Raw genomic sequence first — 17,875 nt, forward strand, 5'->3', positions numbered from 1 at the left:
GCTCCTGGCTGTCAGGTTAGAGTGCTGAAGGTACTTAAGTTATCTGGGTTAAATATAGTTCACTTATCTCTAAACTACACAGCAAACACTGCAAACATATTCAAAGAACCCCAATATTGTCTTATTATTTTTGTTCTTGACCCAATCTATTGCTGGAAGCAAATTATCTAATTCCCTTCTAATCACAAAGCTTCATAATTTCCTGCTTACTCTTTTCTTCATTCCAAAAAGACTAGGAAGTCAGCCTTCCCAGAAATAATACAGAGAACATAATTTTTCAAAGGCTTCTTAAACATACAGAGTAAAACTCTAAACAGGGTCAGGAGCAAATGGTTTAAAACTGCATGTAGGACAAGAGGACCCCCCAAAGAATGATCCCACTGACATCACTGAATCTTCTGCATAAAATGCCCTGAGCAGATCCTGTCCTGAACTCTTTTTATCTGCATAACTATATATGCAGAACTGAAAGATAGAGTATGATCTGTGCAGAATCAGGCATAGAGGGGAGGGAAATGGAGATAACAAAAGTATTTTCAAGCCCCCTTAGAAATTTCGCAATGCCATAAACCCAGTAATAATAATGGATAGGTACATTTGCTGGTTAAAAGTTAACAAGGTAGAATGCCTTTCTAAATCACCATCTAGAAATGTTTTGAAAGAGAGGGATTGGACGGTCTACTCAGTAATTTAAACAGGAGAAAAATCTGGCCAATAAGGCAGACTCTGTAATACCTCAAAAAGAGAGTCACACTAAATGCATGAATAAAAGAGGCAGATTGTCCTTCCCTAAAAGCAGAGGACTGAATGGTAAGTTCAATTACCCTGAATAAGTTAGACTTGATTATATATGCATAATGCTGGAAAACTAAACACAAAGTTAATGGCAAATAACAGTTCAGAGATCTCTGGAAATACATTGTGAAAACCTAAGTTTTATTTTCAAGAACAGCAGAAAGGTAAGAGATTTTACTTTTCCTAGCAAAACACTAGTATGGAAATAGACAATGAAATGACAGAATCATTCTACTCAGTAGCAAATGTTTCATTGTCATCAAAAAATCAGGATTTCATTCAGTCATGGAGATGGAAACAAACATAGTTTCACTGACCTCAATGACAGAAAATTTGTCTTTGCTCCTTCATGCCTGAAGATGAAACACTTACTTGCAACTTTAAAAGGCTGAAGGAAGCAGAATACTATGATCATAAATGTGTAATAATAATAAAAATAAAATAATAATAATACAAAGCCAGTAGAAGTAAAATAAACTAAATAAATGTAATATGTTGCTGTGAGGCTTATACAACATTAAGCAGGAAAACTAACAAATACGAGGAGTGACAAAGTGGTGCCTTAGCAGAGAGGTGACAGCAGATTACCTATAGGTGATGGAAGAAATAAGAAAATATGCTTTAGCTGTAACTCATACTGAAGATGGAAGATATCTGATTATCAGCTCTTCAAATTATAATTTGGATATGCAATTTTAGAGAAAATTTACAGTGCTAAGCTATAAATATTGATGTCATATTTTATCTTTCTGTGCCAAAGGGCCAAATTATTGAGAAATTTAAATTGAAAAATTCTTAGGGGTTCATCTAACCCAACCTCTTGCAAAAATATGGAACTTTAAGTAATGGGCTTATTTATCCAGATTTTCAGGTCATATATTTGTTTATGAGATATATTTTGTTTCTAAAACCTTCTGCTTTTACAAATGCTTTCAAAGTTTCAATGTCTAAGCATGCTCTGGTTTTGAACATACTGGCCTTCTCCTGAATTATACAGATCTATACATCTATACCCCCTAATCTCTTTAAAAATATGTTCCAAGACAACCTATTGCCATCATTTCAATAGCTCATTTCAGGGCTTTCTAAGCCATTTAAATTGCTGCAAAGGTACTTAACCCACTAAAGGCCTTAAATATACATACTCCTTCTTCTCTTGGAATTTTTGTTTGCTTCTGTGTTTTCTTTGAGGAGAACTGTGTGGGAAAAGAGGAGGTGAGAAGCAGATTATACAGCTGTGTGTTCACCTCCCTATGGGCTGCCACTCAGGGGGACCTTGACAGGCCAGAGGAATAGGCCAGCAGGAATTTCATGACATTCAACAAGGACAAATGCAAATAACTGTACCTCAAACATTTAACATCTGCACCATACAGGGAGCAACTCTCCTGGAAGGGACTGGGGGAGCAGGCTACAGAGGAGTGAGCCCCACATTATCCATATGTTAATAGTATGATCATGTTCCAAGCTTGTGTACATGGATGCTCACCATGTCACCCTGCTCTTTTGTGCAGCGTGACACGGTTTCCTAAAACAGATTGAAACTAGAGGAGTTCTTGGCCCATTTACAGCTCAGGCCTTTACCTCCTCTGGAGCTTGTACCAAAATACTGCTAGTTTGGTAAGAAGGTCAACTGCATCCATCAGAGATGGAACATCTCCACAAGCTCTGTCTTGGCTTCAACTATGTTTTTACTCAACAAGTCATAGGATGACAGTCTCAGGGATACATGGTGAGGCAGGGCAGAGGGGAGAGCTTGTGGTGGAAAACTTATCTAACCACACAAGATAATAGAAATAGTTTATTTGTATCTTTTATAGCAGTAAACCTGCAGCCAACATCAGGAAGACTGCTTAGAGATTCAAGAGAAAATTCTCAGCCCCTCATTATTCAAGAAGCAAAGGTCTGATATGCAACAGCACTAAACCCTTTGCTGTACCTGCAACTGTGTGGCTGCAGCCACAGAAGAGAGCACGGATCAGTGACCTAAGTCTGTAGCATCCCTGAAGATGTCAATGAACAACGCACCAAACGTATTCTTGGATCCAAATGCAAATCGGTTTCAAGTTAACATAATTAATGAAGACCATGACAACAATGAAACGACCCAAGAGGATGTGGGCTCTGACCCACCACATTATGAAGAAACATCTTTTACTGATGAAACACATAACAGACTAAGAATCAGTTACAGACCAGGAAAAAGAGAATTATATGACAATTTCCGTCAAAATGGGGAGAAGACAGAAGCTAGCTTACATCCCTATGATACTCACAGTAAAATGTATTATCTACAAACTTTTGGCCATAACACAATGGACCCAGTTCCCAAAATTGATTATTATAGAAACACTGGCAGCGTCAGTGGGAATAAGCTCAACAGACCAAGCTTATTAGAAATTCATGAACAACTGGCAAAGGTAAGTGAAAAGGAAAGATATAATTTTTCTTTATTCCATTTCCAGACTGTTAATTCTGTTTATTAATAAGAGAAAGTCCTTAAATTTATGGACCTTGCCCAAGAGAAGAAGTACAATATTACTATATTTCCTTTGGTAGCTGCAGTTTGTTCTCTGCTCTGTACCCTGCTGAAAGAAAATATTTTTATTAAAATTAATTGTAATGTACTTGATAAGCAGAAAAACATAGCTTAATCTAGTCTAAAAGTATGGATCTACCAAATCTCTTCTGTTTCACATAAGAGTTAGGATGGCAGATGGTGAATGTCAATTCATACTTTAACCAAGCCACACAATTCACACTTACTCTAAACTTGAATTTTACGTCAATGCATACTAATTTTGACAGATTCCTCCATCTTACTCATTAACCAATATAAGCATTATTAAAAAAAAAAAAAAGTGAAACAAATGCAATTTCAGTTAATCAGCTATCCAGAGCACTACCTGTTGCTCTGACAAACCCAAACAGCAAGAAGGAATCAAGAACAAGGGTGTTAAGGGAGAGCAGACAACACTTCTCAGGTGCTGATTCAATGAAAAAAATTTGAGGTTAATACGCACTTATCAGGGCAGGGCCAGAAAGAGAAACATCATTGCTATAGTTAAACTGAGACTAAAAGTGTCAATATGCAGCAAAACCTCCTGTTCTTTTTTTGAGTTAGACAACTGTGAAATGAAAAAACTTGAGAGAAAACAAGCTCTCATCCCCATTCTGCTCAGTTCTTCATACTTCTGAGGTCTGAATAATTTGGGCAAGCTTCTGGTATTCGAATGTTTGTCCAGATCTTGTTCAGACTTCTGTTCTCTGGCAATTCCTCTTTCCTATGGAGGGTTAATATAAAGCAATGAAATCAAGAAGAAATATAGCCATTAGTAAATTAGGACCTGATTCTTTAGGATCTTATTAGGGCAGCTTCCTAGTTTTGGCCTGACTTACTCAAATTAAGCTGTCCATAGACCTGTGTAAAATGGTTTAAAAGGACAAACGTTTCCAAAGATGAAAACAAAGCAGATACAAAAAGAGAAACATACTAATTTAGTATCCCTACTCCTTTGCAAATGTACAAACTGCTACTGAAAGGACTGAACACATTTCCATGCTAAGAAGAAATATCCTCTTATAGAAATAATTTACTTCAGTAGTGGCCAGATAGGAGTAAAACTTTATATTGGCTTTGAACATAATGCTGAATGAACATGTACTGAGCATCAGCCCATTAAATGATTTTCAGTTTTTTTATAACCAGAAAATTCTGAGTTTTTTACTGTTGTGTCTCTCAGTGGTTTATATATTTTAAACAAAAGATAAATTTTTGGATTTCTTTTTTTAAGGCTCTCACTTAAAGATGATTAAAAAGAAGGCAGATTACATCATAGAATAAAATGAAGAGAAAATTGTTTCACATCTTGGGAGTGTTAGAAAAAAGAGAAAGAAGTATAATCCAACTTAGAGATTTCCAGACTTTTTCCAGTATCCAGTATCCATCTTACAGAAAGATAATCTTATGCCTTTCAAAATAGGAAGGTGAATGTCATAGGTAATGGGATTTTTGTTACACTGGTAACCTGCTGTGCCCTTTTGTGGGTTGTGGCCCTGGTCTGGGAGCACAACCACAGCTCTGGAACAAACGATGCCCCATTAGCATGGCTGGAGCCCATTCCTGCCTGTCCCATGATCTCACTTGGTGACCTTGGACAAATCACTTCTGTCTGCAGAGCTTTTGCTGAAGCATAAACAAGCACGAGGTCACCAAATAGGAGCTTAGCAGGAAAGGGAATTGAGATGTCTGAGAAGGCAGAGCTCCTCTCAGGAGGCACAGGCTGTGCGTGCACTGGATGGGGCTCCAGCCCCCGGCAAGGAGGGGAGGAGATGCCACACTGAGCGTGGACAGGAGTTACAGCAATAGCCCAAGGTGCACTTCTGAAGCAGATGCTTTATTCCTTTTTTACTCAACCACTAAAATCTGGGTTTACCACACCATGCCCCAAGGCAATCCCACGCCCCTTGCCCCCGATTTGAAACTCAGGTTTTTGAAGACAACTGTTCTGTCAGAGCCCGTTGCAAGATTCTGATAAGAAGTGGCATATGTTTGACTTCAGATTGCTAAACATCACATAAGCATTCCCATTGTGCTTTGATGCTAGCTTAACATCAGAAGATAAATATTAATATTTAATACATTTTTTAATATGTAATTTTTCAAATGTCAGAATGTAAGGCAGGCTGAAAGGAACTTCAAATATCTCGTTTCCACACTGCTGGAGTCAAATGTGTGTCATCTTTTAGCAAGATGTGTCAGTTTTTGCACACATTAAACCAATTAAATCCCTAAAAAATAGTCTAAGTGCCATTTCACAGCTGATGGCTGGTGATAATTACTTGGGCTTAATATTTACCCTACATAAAAAACAATCTAACCTTTCTTCCTCTTGGCTATTCTCCACACTTGTTATGGAGATTTGATGAGCTCATCATCTTTAGCCCCAGGAGAGATGAAGACTAAGCCATTCTGAAACAAGGAAAGGAAAATGTTTGGGTTAAGTTTTTTGGGGTTTTTTAAAGCAGTAAACTTTTTATTTTAGTAGCTTTTCAAAATGTTCTGTCACTTTTATTCCACATCCTTAATGCATGAGTAGCACAGGTACAGCTGCTTGGTAAATAACCAATCATTCACTAAAGCACACCAATTTAAAATGCATTTATGGAAGGTTTAGGGCCATAATTTATGATAATGGCATAGAGAGCACAAATTAATTCAAACTACAGAGGAAACAACTTGTTTCAAGTACAAAGATCAAGTCCTTTTAATTTTTTTGCCTTTGAAATTTTAACCACTGTAGCAAAAGCCTGTCATATTATTCTGCTAATCTTCCCTCACTGATTTCAATAATTTGCTATATTTTGAGCAAACACAGACATTATTGTTTCAGGATAAGAACTGTCAAAATTTTTTAAGTATCTCAAAGGAGCTCAAAGTCACAGGCTTTCAACAGATCTTGTATCCCCACTTTTCTTTGGGCCAGCAAGGCAATAGGCACCAAGCTTAGCCCATGTCAAAACATATCATCCAGTCACTTATTTTTCATTTGTGAGCACAGTCTGGGATTTACTGTGTCAAAGGCATTCTAAAACCTTACATCATTTTGGCGGGAGCCCCCCTCCTTGAGGGGCAACTCCAAATATTAGTATAAGAGGCATATACAGCTGGTCTTTATGTCTGTTTTGGGTTTGTGTATTGGCTATTTTTAAATTTATGGACAAAATATAGAAACAACCTTAAAGTTAAACAAGATTTAAAATCTCATGTTTCACAGAATCACAGATGTCTTTTCTCCCTGACCTCCTAAGTTAATCTGGAAATATCTTCATCACCCTCCAAAGCCTAAAAGCATCTTGATTCCTCTCCAGAAGTGGCAACCACTCCTTATTCTCTGCCAGACTATGGCAACGTGCAGGGTCCTTCCTGAAGGCCTTTGAGGAGGACCCACAAAAATCAGGCAATCACTAACTAATGCCAATTCCTCACAGAAACAGTGGGAGCACAGAATAAAAAAAATAAAATTAAATTAAAAGACAATTACAATGAATGCAAATCTCAGCACCATGACAAATTCCTATTCAAGCCACAAGAAACATATCATATAGCATATCAAAGATTCTGAGGCAAGAGAGCTGAAGAACTAAAATACACATTTATGTCTGTAACTGATGTGAACAATCTAAAATTCTGGGCTACTCACTCTGGTTGCACCATAATATGGCAATTCCTAATCCTATTACTATGCTAACACCAGTTGTGGCCAAACCACAGAAAAGATTATTCAATTTCTACATTGCACTGGCATTTCTCTAATTGTTTTCAGGAATATGTTACCCATGTGCTGCTGCAGTTATGTTTGTACTTCATTCAGTAGGAAACACTGGATTTCATCACAGAACTTAACCAAGCTGCACTCAGTTAGGTCTCTCTTCACTGCTTGCAACTATCCCCATTTCTACACTTAGCATTATTCATCAATTGGTGCAAGAGCATGCAGAGGCCAACCACAAGACCCTCATTATGTTAGACACTCTAGTAACATGTCAACACAACATATATGTGGAATAGCTTACAATAAAAACAGGTTAGTATCAGATCAGGTCACTTACTATGCTTAAGTGATTCTTCCATCTCCTCCCCTTGTTAGTAAGCCCACCTGCTGATACCTGGTGTGAGCAGACTATTGCTCTCTACTCCAGTGACTGTAAAATGTGATCTTTGGAATTCTTCTCTATTATGTTTCCCTTATGCAGCCAGGTGTCCTCTGCCTGGCCCAAAAAATGTATTTGTTTTCTGTGTGATCCTCCAGAACATTGCTGTGAGCACCGGCTCCGTTGAGAGAGTGGCGAATGGAGAAAGCAGCGCTGGAGATGAGACAGCGGTCAGCAAGGAAGAAGAAAACAAAACGGGATTTGTCAAGTTCGGATGGGTGAAGGGTGTGCTGGTGAGAAACTTACCTGCATTTCTAAAAAAAACAATTAAAAGAAAATAAAATCAGTTCTGTTACACTTAAGTCTTTGAAGAATTAAGAGAGGGAGGCAGACTTCAGGGATGCTTGGGGTGAAATGCACTTTATTACCCTTCTGGTTTTAAACATTACTTTCAACCTTGAACTAATGCAGTATTTTTTCTTTAAAACCTAGGTAAGATGCATGCTTAATATTTGGGGTGTGATGCTCTTTATTCGACTTTCCTGGATTGTAGGTCAAGCAGGAATTGGTATGTATCTTATTTAATATCATTTTCAACAGTGAAAGAGGATAAACTATACATGATCATGATTAATATATAATCTGAGATGTGCATTTGCATGTTGAACTAAATAATGTTTTCAAACGCTTGCCAGGGTAAAAGACATTAATCCTCCAAACTATTGGAATTTTCCAGACTCACAGCCAAATTACTGCTTAGAGGCATAGATCTGTTAACTATGCATATGATCATCACATTTGAATATTTCTGAGCTTTAGTGAAATTTGTATTTAGATCCTGTAACAGATGTAAACTTTATGACTCGGGCCAATTTCTAATATGTGCGTACAGAGTTAACCTTTAAGAGTTCACACTTTGCTTATCTGTGAAACCCAAACCTTGTCATCTACATCTTATAAACAACACTTCTCCACACTTCTCTGCCAAGATGAAAACAGAAGTGGAAGGAGGTCTCATCTCATCAGGATTTTGTTATTTTTAACTACGGAACAGCACTTGATACTAGTGTACTATGAAAGACAAAATTTTAAAAACTCTGCTACAGCTTTCATATAAATGAAATAAGTATATTTCATTGTGTGCTGTATCTTTGCCTCTTCATTGTGCCATTTAATTAATCCAAATTCCAGATCCCTGGGAGACCGTGCCCCAAGGCCTCCATCTAGCATATTGCAGAGTGTTCAGTGAAACCAGCAAGAGAGGGAAGAGCTCCCAGCACTGCAAGCGCAGCTCAGCGAGGTGCAATGTCCTATGGCTGGGTGTTACAACTCCCTTTTCAGAGCTACTGCTCTGGGGAAGCACAGAAACCTGAGGTGCCATGGCCCTCTGTGATCCTGATCGTACAATTAGAGCAATGGGACCTTGATCTTTGACTGGCACCCAGATGTTATAAAAAACAGCAAAGGCAGGATGGCAAATAGTCCAGTTTGGATGATCACAGAATGGAAATATGCAGTTACATTAAGGGGTGTCAGCTCTGCTGGACTTGGATAAAAGACAGTGTTCAAAATCAGATTGACTAAAACTATCATTTATGTCCTTGTCAATGGAAGTGAAATGAAACATCTTCAAAATTTTGCATGGTTCAAGTCTCATTTCCAATAAAAAGCAGTAACTTCATAGACGTTTCACTTGAGCAAGACTGAGCTTTAAATAAAAAAATGCCAATGAAATATCTATTAATTAAAAAAAAAAAATCACAAACGTACAGAGACACAAATAGGAAAAGAAAAAACAACTCAACAATAAAAGATCCAGAACTAAGCGGAAGAACTTTACTACTTCTGCCGTGCTCCATGCATGGCTCCAGCACTGTGCCTGACAAAAGGGTGCTTTCTGATTTTATGATGCATACCAAATGAGCACATACAGCCCAGGGCACTCATAACTATATGCCTTGCCATGAAAATTCTGCATCTTAATATTGCCAAGACTTTGCTCTAGGGTTTCATGCAAAATTAGTTTTTAAGGGCAGTTTAGTAACTTATTGAGATCATCAAGAAGTATTACTTTGTTTTGAGGTGTGAGAATAGCCATGGGCAAGAGTAATTCATTTTGGAACAACTTGCTTAGGAGCCATATGCCTGGTTTTCAATCTAAACTTTAATCAGATTTTAACATTAATTTGCACCAACATCAGTTACAACTTTCCTGCTTTCATTTTTAATTTTACCATTTTAACTCATTGATAAACAGGCTCTTCTTTCTTACAGTTTATTGCTCTGCTGTTGCTTTTTTAAATTGCATGTGTTATGCAAGGGGGTTACTTTTACTTTTGAAAATGAGATGTCAAATTCCATTTGAATAATTTCTCAATGCAGTTTTGGAATGCCTTATAAGCAATAAGCTTTAAGTCCCCAGCCAAGCTGCTTAAGGAGAACAGTGATGGAAGCTCATCATCACCAAGGCTCAGGGATTTCACTGGGTACTGCTACTAACATGGAAATTAAATGAGACAGTTAAACCACCATCTGGGCACCATTTACCTCCCCATCATTAGAGGGCCAAAGAGAGACAACCCAATTATTTCCATACCCTGATAGGCTGTCTTGGGTAAAAGCTCTTACAGGGGAAAAAGATAGGATGCTGCAAGGTTCTCTGGCTATCATCAGCTAGGAAAAAAAAGGGACAGAATTGTTCTGACAAGATTCCAGATCAAAAACTAGTCTGCTATTTCTACCTAATATATGGGGAGTCTCTGAAATCTGTATTTGTACCTGTACATGGAATGGTTAGACAAAGGCAGTGAAAACCAAGTTGATGCTAGCTGGAAATCTGGCCCCAATTATTAAAATTATGTTACATTACATTATATTACAATGATGTTGCAGTTGTCACTTCATTTTATGCACTTTTCTTCTTAAATGCTAAAATATTTTTTTAAAAATTATCACTAAAGCCTTCCCATGAAGATGTTACTATCAGATTAGCAAAATATCTGACCCTATATATCACATACATGTTAACAATATGAATTGTGAAATGCAATAGAACATCCTTGAAAAGTATCCTTAGGATGCACATACACTTAGCAAATAATTTTAAAACTGCTTTGAGAATTATGTGTCTAACTTACTCAATTTAAGAGTTAACAGCTCTTAAAGTCAGTCCACTTCTCAGACACAAAATTTGCATGGCTGAACAATATCCTTCAAAGCACATCCTGCTCAATGGTAGCTGACCAAAAGGAATGACCATTTGGAATTTTTTATACAGACCTGCACATAAAACACTTGCATGACTAGTTATAGTAAGAGCTCAGAAATCAGTAAGATAAACATGATTTATAAGAGGCTCAAATCACTTTAAATATCCTACACTAAGTTATACATCATTTACGGCTCACACATTACATTGCTTTATCTTAAAGGATTGTGATAACATGGCTGTAATTTAAGCAGCAAAGAACATTAATTCAGGGACTGGATGTCTATAACCATCCAGTATGAACTGAACTCAGGAATCTCAACAGTAAGTCAGATGGTAGAAATACAGCAGATAAATCAGCAAGTTTGTAGTACTTCTAGCTCAATGTCAATTGTAGGATCTAAGTTTCAATTTAGATGAGCCCAGGCCAATAAATACAGCTACAAGCAATGTATATTCTCCAGCTCCACACTGAATGCCTATGTACCTATGGAAACAAGACAGATATTGCATAAGCCTTAGCGGGTTCAGATAAAACTAAGAACTGCTTCCATGCCTGGCACTAAACTGTAATTCTTTCCTTTTTTCTCCTGGTTTTCTCCCTCCCTTCTCATAGATAAAAATGAGAATAAAAGCAATAAAGTTTAGAGAAAAACATTATATTATTTCTTCACCTGACTTAAACAAAAAGGAGATCTGGAACTACAGAGACAAACTCCCCTAGGTAGTGCCAGAAATGTGACAGCAATGGCTGCAATTGTACCTTAGGAGGTGCAGTTTGTACATGTTTTATTGGGCAGGTAGTCTAGCCCCAGAACATGTAATCCAAAGAGGATCTTTTGTGGGATCTTTATCCATGGAGGTTTTCACGAGCCAGCTAGCCAAGGTCATCAGTGATTTCATCCTGCCTTGGTAGTAGTTCTGCTATGACTGGGAGGTTGAGCTACAGACCTTCTGAAATCACTCCAAACCAAAGCTTCTATGATTCTAAATTACACAAAGCACATCCTGCTCATATAATTTCTAGCAATTTCACAAAGTTAGCCATATAGCCAAAGACTGGAAACATTCGCAGATTTCAGTCTTATACTGAAACCCAGTTACCTATAACTAATCACCTATCACTGATATTTTGATATTTGATTATAATTGTGTTATCAGCTAAAAAAAAAATTTATGTTCTCTATGATTATACATTACAGGTCACCTGCTAAAGTAAATGGCATCTAAAAAGCAGTATTTCCATTTTCAAGTGTTTGTTTTGTGTTAAAGTAAAACTACTTTTTGCAGGGAAAGAGGCAGAGAGTGAGAAAGCCCAGCATTTGATAGCTTAGCAAGTGAGGATGTAGAAGGCTCCCACTCAGGTCTTGTCCCTCTGCCTGACAGACTCCTTGTCCTAATTCACTGTGAATCTACACAGTCAGTCTTCCACTGATTCAACATTTCATTAACTGATGAAAGACAATTGCACTGTCACAAGAGCTCTGGTTCATGTGCCTCTCTCTTAAGCCAGGATGTATGTTAAAGGTAGATATAAGCATCCATGTCAAGGAATGCCTGTTTGTTTCCTCCATTTTCCTTTGGAAATCATAAGAATTCCTGGACAAGGTACTCCTATCAGAAAGAATCACTGCATGAAGACTGATGGGAATAATTTACTATGGTGACACAGGCTTCATGAAAATGTTCTGCAAGCTGCGAGTGGTCCACAAACCATCTTTTCAGTTTACTGCTATGATTCTGGCCTGAAAATTCAATTTAAAGAAAGAATGATTTGTAGGAAACATGGAACATGAGTAAAATATTTTATCTTCTTATTACTGACAGGTCTTGGAGTAATCATAATTCTTCTCGCCACGATGGTAACCTCAATTACTGGGTTGTCAACTTCTGCAATAGCAACTAATGGGTTTGTCCGTGGAGGTAAAAATCTTAGGGTTAACTAATGCTTTCAAGCCCCAGAAAGTATTTATGTATTATTTTCGTATGAGACAAACCAGAGGGACCATAAACCAAAGGGCACGGCTAGTGGAACTGGAAGGTAACAATTCTAGCCACCTCTCATCACAATTTCAGACATGTTTGAGCTGTCACTTCTAATAAAGCACGGCTTTCAGTTCAGTCTGAGAAGTACATTTCAGATGTTCCTGCCAGCTGCTGAGCAAAGGATGGTTCTGGCTTTTCATGGACTTCTTTCACCTTTCAGCCGGTCTTTTCTATTCAGAGCATTCCAGGTTGGACATCCTTCAAGAAACTGAGCATGAGACATCTCTTCCTGTCATTTTGAAGACTGATGCAGATCAGTGGATATCTTCAGTTTAATGCCTTCTTTATAACACTCCTTAAATTTCAGCCCCTCCTTGGAAGATGGGTAAATAATTTGGCTGTAAAAGTCCATGTCAGGTATTTTGTGAAACAAAGTTTTGGTGCATTTCAGAGCCTTTAAGTTTTAACTGGTCTGGTCTAAGCCTTGTGGAAAATGGAAAGTTGTTACTACGTCCCTAAAGCAGAACAGGTACTGGAATACACTTGCATATGCTTTCTTTTTCGGATCTTTCAGGTCTTGGAATCATAGTTATTGCTCTGAGTGTAGTAGTAACAACATTGACAGGTATCTCCATGTCTGCCATTTGCACTAATGGAGTAGTAAGAGGAGGTAAGTGAATATGATCTCATGAATATGATCTTCTCTGCAGATTTGAATTAGATGAATAAATGGAATCAAGATAACTGTGTTATAAGCAAAGAAAAATATGTATATTTGCAGTGATTTCTCCCAGTGGATCAACAGCAAATGGAAATGTGTATAGACCTTATGCAAAAAACATTAAAGATTCACTGCATCACTATGATGCAGGAACTTAATGTACCACAGAATGTGACCTTCCATGTTAATATTGGGATAAAACCACATAAGTTAGAACTTAAAAGTTAGTTAACTTCACTTTTTGGAAGTGAAGTTCTCCCTCCTTTATGTTACTATATCATGCATCATGAAAAATTATAACAAGGTCCAGTTTTGCATGCTAATATGCAGTAAAAAGATTTCTGGAATAGAAAGGCATACTGAAAAGTCTAAAGGCAGAGCCAGTATAAAGCACATTGCTTTTCTGCAGTGTCCCCTATTACCATAGGGCAAAGATTGATTATATTTGTGAGATAAAAAGCACAGATTTCCCCAGTAACAGTTATGTAGGGGGGAAAAAAAGCCCAAAAGTTGAGTGTTTAGTTGTGCTGAAATAACAATCATTCCTGTCTGCAGGTGGAGCATACTATCTTATCTCAAGAAGTCTGGGCCCAGAGTTTGGTGGATCTATCGGCCTTATCTTTGCCTTTGCGAATGCAGTGGCAGTTGCCATGTATGTAGTTGGATTTGCTGAAACAGTTGTAGAACTTCTTAAGGTAAATATAGATGTTTCATGTACATGATGAAATTGGTTCAGTTTTGTTTTGTGTGGCTTTTTTTGGGGGGGAGGTGGTGATGGTGGTGTTTGCTTTACATAATGGATTTGCATAAGTAGTGATATGTTTTAGTTAAGGCTTGAGGGACATCTTTAGCAGGGAAGAAGCTGATCTGTCTAAATATACCACAGAGTGCTTCTTCATTATTTCTACCTTTTGAATCTATTTCATACATTTCTTCACAAGAATCTCAATATCAGAATAGGAACATACATCCCATTAGCCAAATAACCCCAACTGCAAAAAGCCACCAGGAACATGTCATACCAACAACTTGGTCTCACAAAACTCTGAAACTTCTGACAGCTCATCGCTTTCTATTCCACCTTGTTACTTGATCCCACCAGCTGGGCAGAGAAAGACTGGTTCTTATAACATTTCTAACCACTTTCAGGAGAGTGATACACTGATGGTAGATGAGTCCAACGACATCAGAATCATAGGGACCATCACTGTGGTGTGTCTTCTCGGCATCTCAGTTGCTGGCATGGAATGGGAAGCAAAGGTAAGCTTTTAAAATAATATAGAAGCAAGTAGTATATTAACCTGCAGTACAGCATTAGTGTGTGAGGAATGCTATTCAACAGATGGAATTTTCAAAAGCACTCAGTTTCAGATTGTGCTTAATCTTTCTAAAAGCAATAGCAGTTTAATCATTACATTCAATGAAAGCACAATTACTCTAAACTCTTCCTTGAACATACATTTAAAAGCAAAGAGGAAGTTTGGGTTTTGCTGACAACTTTATATTCATTTTTGTAATTCATGGCATCATTTAGAGCCTTGGCTATGTGCTCCTTTCGTCCTTATTTTTGATGCAGCTTGACAGAATAAACAGTAGCAAAAACCAATATATGGTTTTATCACTGTACTCTCTCAAGCCCTACTCGGCAGAAGAGCACTATTTGTTACCCATTCTTTAATCTCTAAGGATTTCTGCTATTCTTTCACCTGTGAAAAAGGTCAGAATGCAAATTCAAATGGAAATACTTGCGAGTGGAATAGAGCTATTGAAATCAGATTCAACAGTACCCTTGTTTTTGCTGTGAGACTAGAACAACTTGTAAAAGAGATCAGAAAACAATTTGATATTATAAGTTTTGAAGTGACAACTCCCTGCAACTAAAAAAATTATAGCAATATAAAAATGTCTTATATTGATACTAATGCATTAGCTCTTCCATTTTGCCTTTTCTTGTAAGGAAGCTAACCCAAAATTAAATTATAACTATATTTCGTTACTCCCTTAGTAAAAACCATCTGCTGTTGTCATTAGCTGATTCAGCTATCTTGACTCCTGGTATTTTCAAAAACTATTGAAATTAATAGCTTGTTATAGGGAACAAATACAGATAACTTACTATATAGCCATCTCCACAGCAACAAAGTTAAAAACTACAGGAGAATCTCTTTGTTTCTATTAATAGGCTCAAGTTATTCTTCTAATTGTTCTCCTTGTTGCCATTGTAAATTTCTTTATTGGCACCGTCATTCCTACCAACACTGAAAAGAAGGCAAGAGGCTTTTTTAATTATCAAGGTAAGCAACCTTGCTATCTGTCATAAAATCATGTTTGCATTCTTTTGACTTAATAGTAAGCTAAGGATTCCCCTAAAAAATGTCCCAAGATCTGAATCTTCTGCCCAACTTTAATTGAGCTTGCAAACAGAGAGAATGGATTTCATCTCTAATTTTGAGTCTGTCTCTGCTGCTGCAGCTGACAGCACAGTAAGATGCACCTTGAGTCATTTATACAGCAGTAGAGCACAGACAAACTTTAACAGAGCTAAGAGCAAGTGCTGCAGTGCCACTTGTGTCACTTCAGCATGGATCTGTAGCTCTGAGATGCAGACAAGCACATCCTTCTGGGGAGCAGACTAAGGAAATCAAATTCACTTTGCTTGTGATGTGAGACAGATTCAAACCCAGTTGTCCAGATGTGAAAGACTGGCTTACTTACCTCCTTCATTAAGTAACTTTGGAATCAAATCCTGTTGTTATATTTCATTCTCACTATATTTGCAGCATCAATATTTGCAGAAAACTTTGGACCAGATTTCAGAAGCGGGGAAGGATTTTTTTCGGTGTTTGCCATATTTTTCCCAGCTGCCACTGGCATTCTTGCAGGAGCCAATATCTCAGGAGATCTGAAAGTATGTATTTCATGAACTTCATAATACTAGCCATAGGTTGGAAAAATAACAAGAAAACCAATCACGAATCAACACTCTATTCAGTTTTAAATCATGTCCTAATTTGGAAAGCAAAGCTCTCTCTTTTAAGTACCTGCTTTATTATTTAAAAACATCAATTCACAAATTCTCTCGTAATGCATTATGGGTATTTAGAGAAATTACTGTAGCTAGATTTGGGTTGCTATATTATTTAAAAACATATTTCAATATAACCTGTAATAATACATCATTAATGGTCCATTAGCAGCACATGCTATAGAGAAATTACATGCGTATCTCTCGGAGCTCATCTTTTGTAAACATCAGTCCAAACAACATCCCAAAATGCATACCTGAAAAGCTGATGTTTGTACTCACATGAATCAGTGGAGACCAGCTTTTCCTATTCAGGGTCATAGCAAGGGCAGAGCAAACAGAGCAATTAAAGAAAGCAAGAATGTCCCAGTCCCAAGTCAGTATTGCTGCTCAAAGGAAAAGCTGCAAGCTTGCAGCTGTGACCAAAAACAGAGTCTGAAGAGAAAGGTAAAGGAGTTCCAAGGGTGCCCAGTTGTCTTGCTGCGGCCAATCTGTCAGTTCCCCATTCTCCTCTTGCAGTTTACCAGTTATAGCAGATAGAATTTCCAGTATCTAAACATACAGATATTTTAGGGAGAGGAATTTCGTTTTGAGTGCTCTGTAGTTTTCGTGACAAAAACACTCAAAAAACAACCAAATAAATAAAGATAAAAGTCACCAACAAGACATGGCTCACAGCTTGATAACCCCAGCATGTCAAATGAAGTCATTTGCCCTTATCCTATAAATCCATTGCCTTGCAGACCTTAAAGAATTCTACCAAAGGTCTTCTATTTCTGTACTGGTACAGCAATCACGAGTTCACCAGATCCTACTACCCCTGAGAGCCAATTCTCTTTCCCTTCCTCACCCTGCGCTGCATGCCTCAGCTCCTTTGTTTTCAGAGGACTGCTTTTCAAGCCAAGCACAGAGAAAATACCTAGAACCTGAGCCATTGGTAGCATCAATGAGATTCCATTTTTAATTAAAAAACCAAAAACCATTGTACTACAGCCCAGTGAGACTGCACCAGCCTCACACAATCTCCATCCTTTTATCAAACAAAAATAATTCTTTTGCCATATATGGTGTTCTGTCTGCATGGCAGATTCCCAAAGCAGCAACACTTCTTTCATCAGCTGTTTGAAACAGTCTGAGCAGACCTAGGGAAGCAGGTCTCCCACTGGATCTCTGCAGTCGTTTCAGTCTAACAATAAGTAGACTTCTGTAACCAAGTCCTCCAGGCAGCAGATTCCCCACTGAGCATGTTTAGATGCATTAGACAAGTCTAATTAAATTAACCAGCCTCTCCAGAATCTAAAATACAAGCTAAGGAGTGTTTAAAAAGTGTAAAATGTACCAATCAAACTTACTTTAGAATTTGCTGCAAGCACCTTTGTCCGTGCTCCTGCAGCCACTACACACTCAAGTTGTGTCCTACTCCAGAGCCTACTTATAGGGACAGCTTCCTAGTGACTTCCTACTGACTTCATAAGATGTAATGTTA

General features: G+C 37.8%; 1 protein-coding gene and 1 long non-coding RNA gene across 3 annotated transcripts in view; one reads left to right on the forward strand and one right to left on the reverse strand.

Moving 5' to 3' along the window:
- Positions 1-2,804: 2,804 nt before the first annotated feature.
- Positions 2,805-17,875, forward strand: part of SLC12A1 (solute carrier family 12 member 1) — a gene marked incomplete at both ends in the record, with an annotated part of 42,939 nt that continues 27,868 nt past the window's right edge. Inside the window, 8 exons of one of the 2 annotated variants that reach the window (XM_084213491.1) lie at positions 2,805-3,215; positions 7,608-7,742; positions 7,942-8,017; positions 12,485-12,580; positions 13,920-14,059; positions 14,514-14,624; positions 15,547-15,658; positions 16,145-16,272. In XM_084213491.1, coding sequence (XP_084069617.1) covers positions 2,805-3,215; positions 7,608-7,742; positions 7,942-8,017; positions 12,485-12,580; positions 13,920-14,059; positions 14,514-14,624; positions 15,547-15,658; positions 16,145-16,272 — 1,209 coding nt within the window. Of the gene's footprint in view, positions 3,216-7,607; positions 7,743-7,941; positions 8,018-12,484; positions 12,581-13,217; positions 13,314-13,919; positions 14,060-14,513; positions 14,625-15,546; positions 15,659-16,144; positions 16,273-17,875 lie in introns of both variants that reach the window. The other variant, XM_084213492.1, reaches the window with a different exon arrangement.
- Positions 14,492-17,061, reverse strand: LOC311158226. Its single transcript, XR_014616452.1, has 3 exons — positions 16,672-17,061; positions 16,080-16,266; positions 14,492-14,601 (listed from the first exon to the last, which is right to left on the reverse strand). It is a non-coding gene; the product is annotated as an uncharacterized lncRNA (long non-coding RNA).

The sequence above is a fragment of the Fringilla coelebs genome (genome assembly GCF_963513975.1).
Source record: "Fringilla coelebs genome assembly, chromosome: 12".
Lineage (NCBI taxonomy): Eukaryota > Metazoa > Chordata > Aves > Passeriformes > Fringillidae > Fringilla > Fringilla coelebs.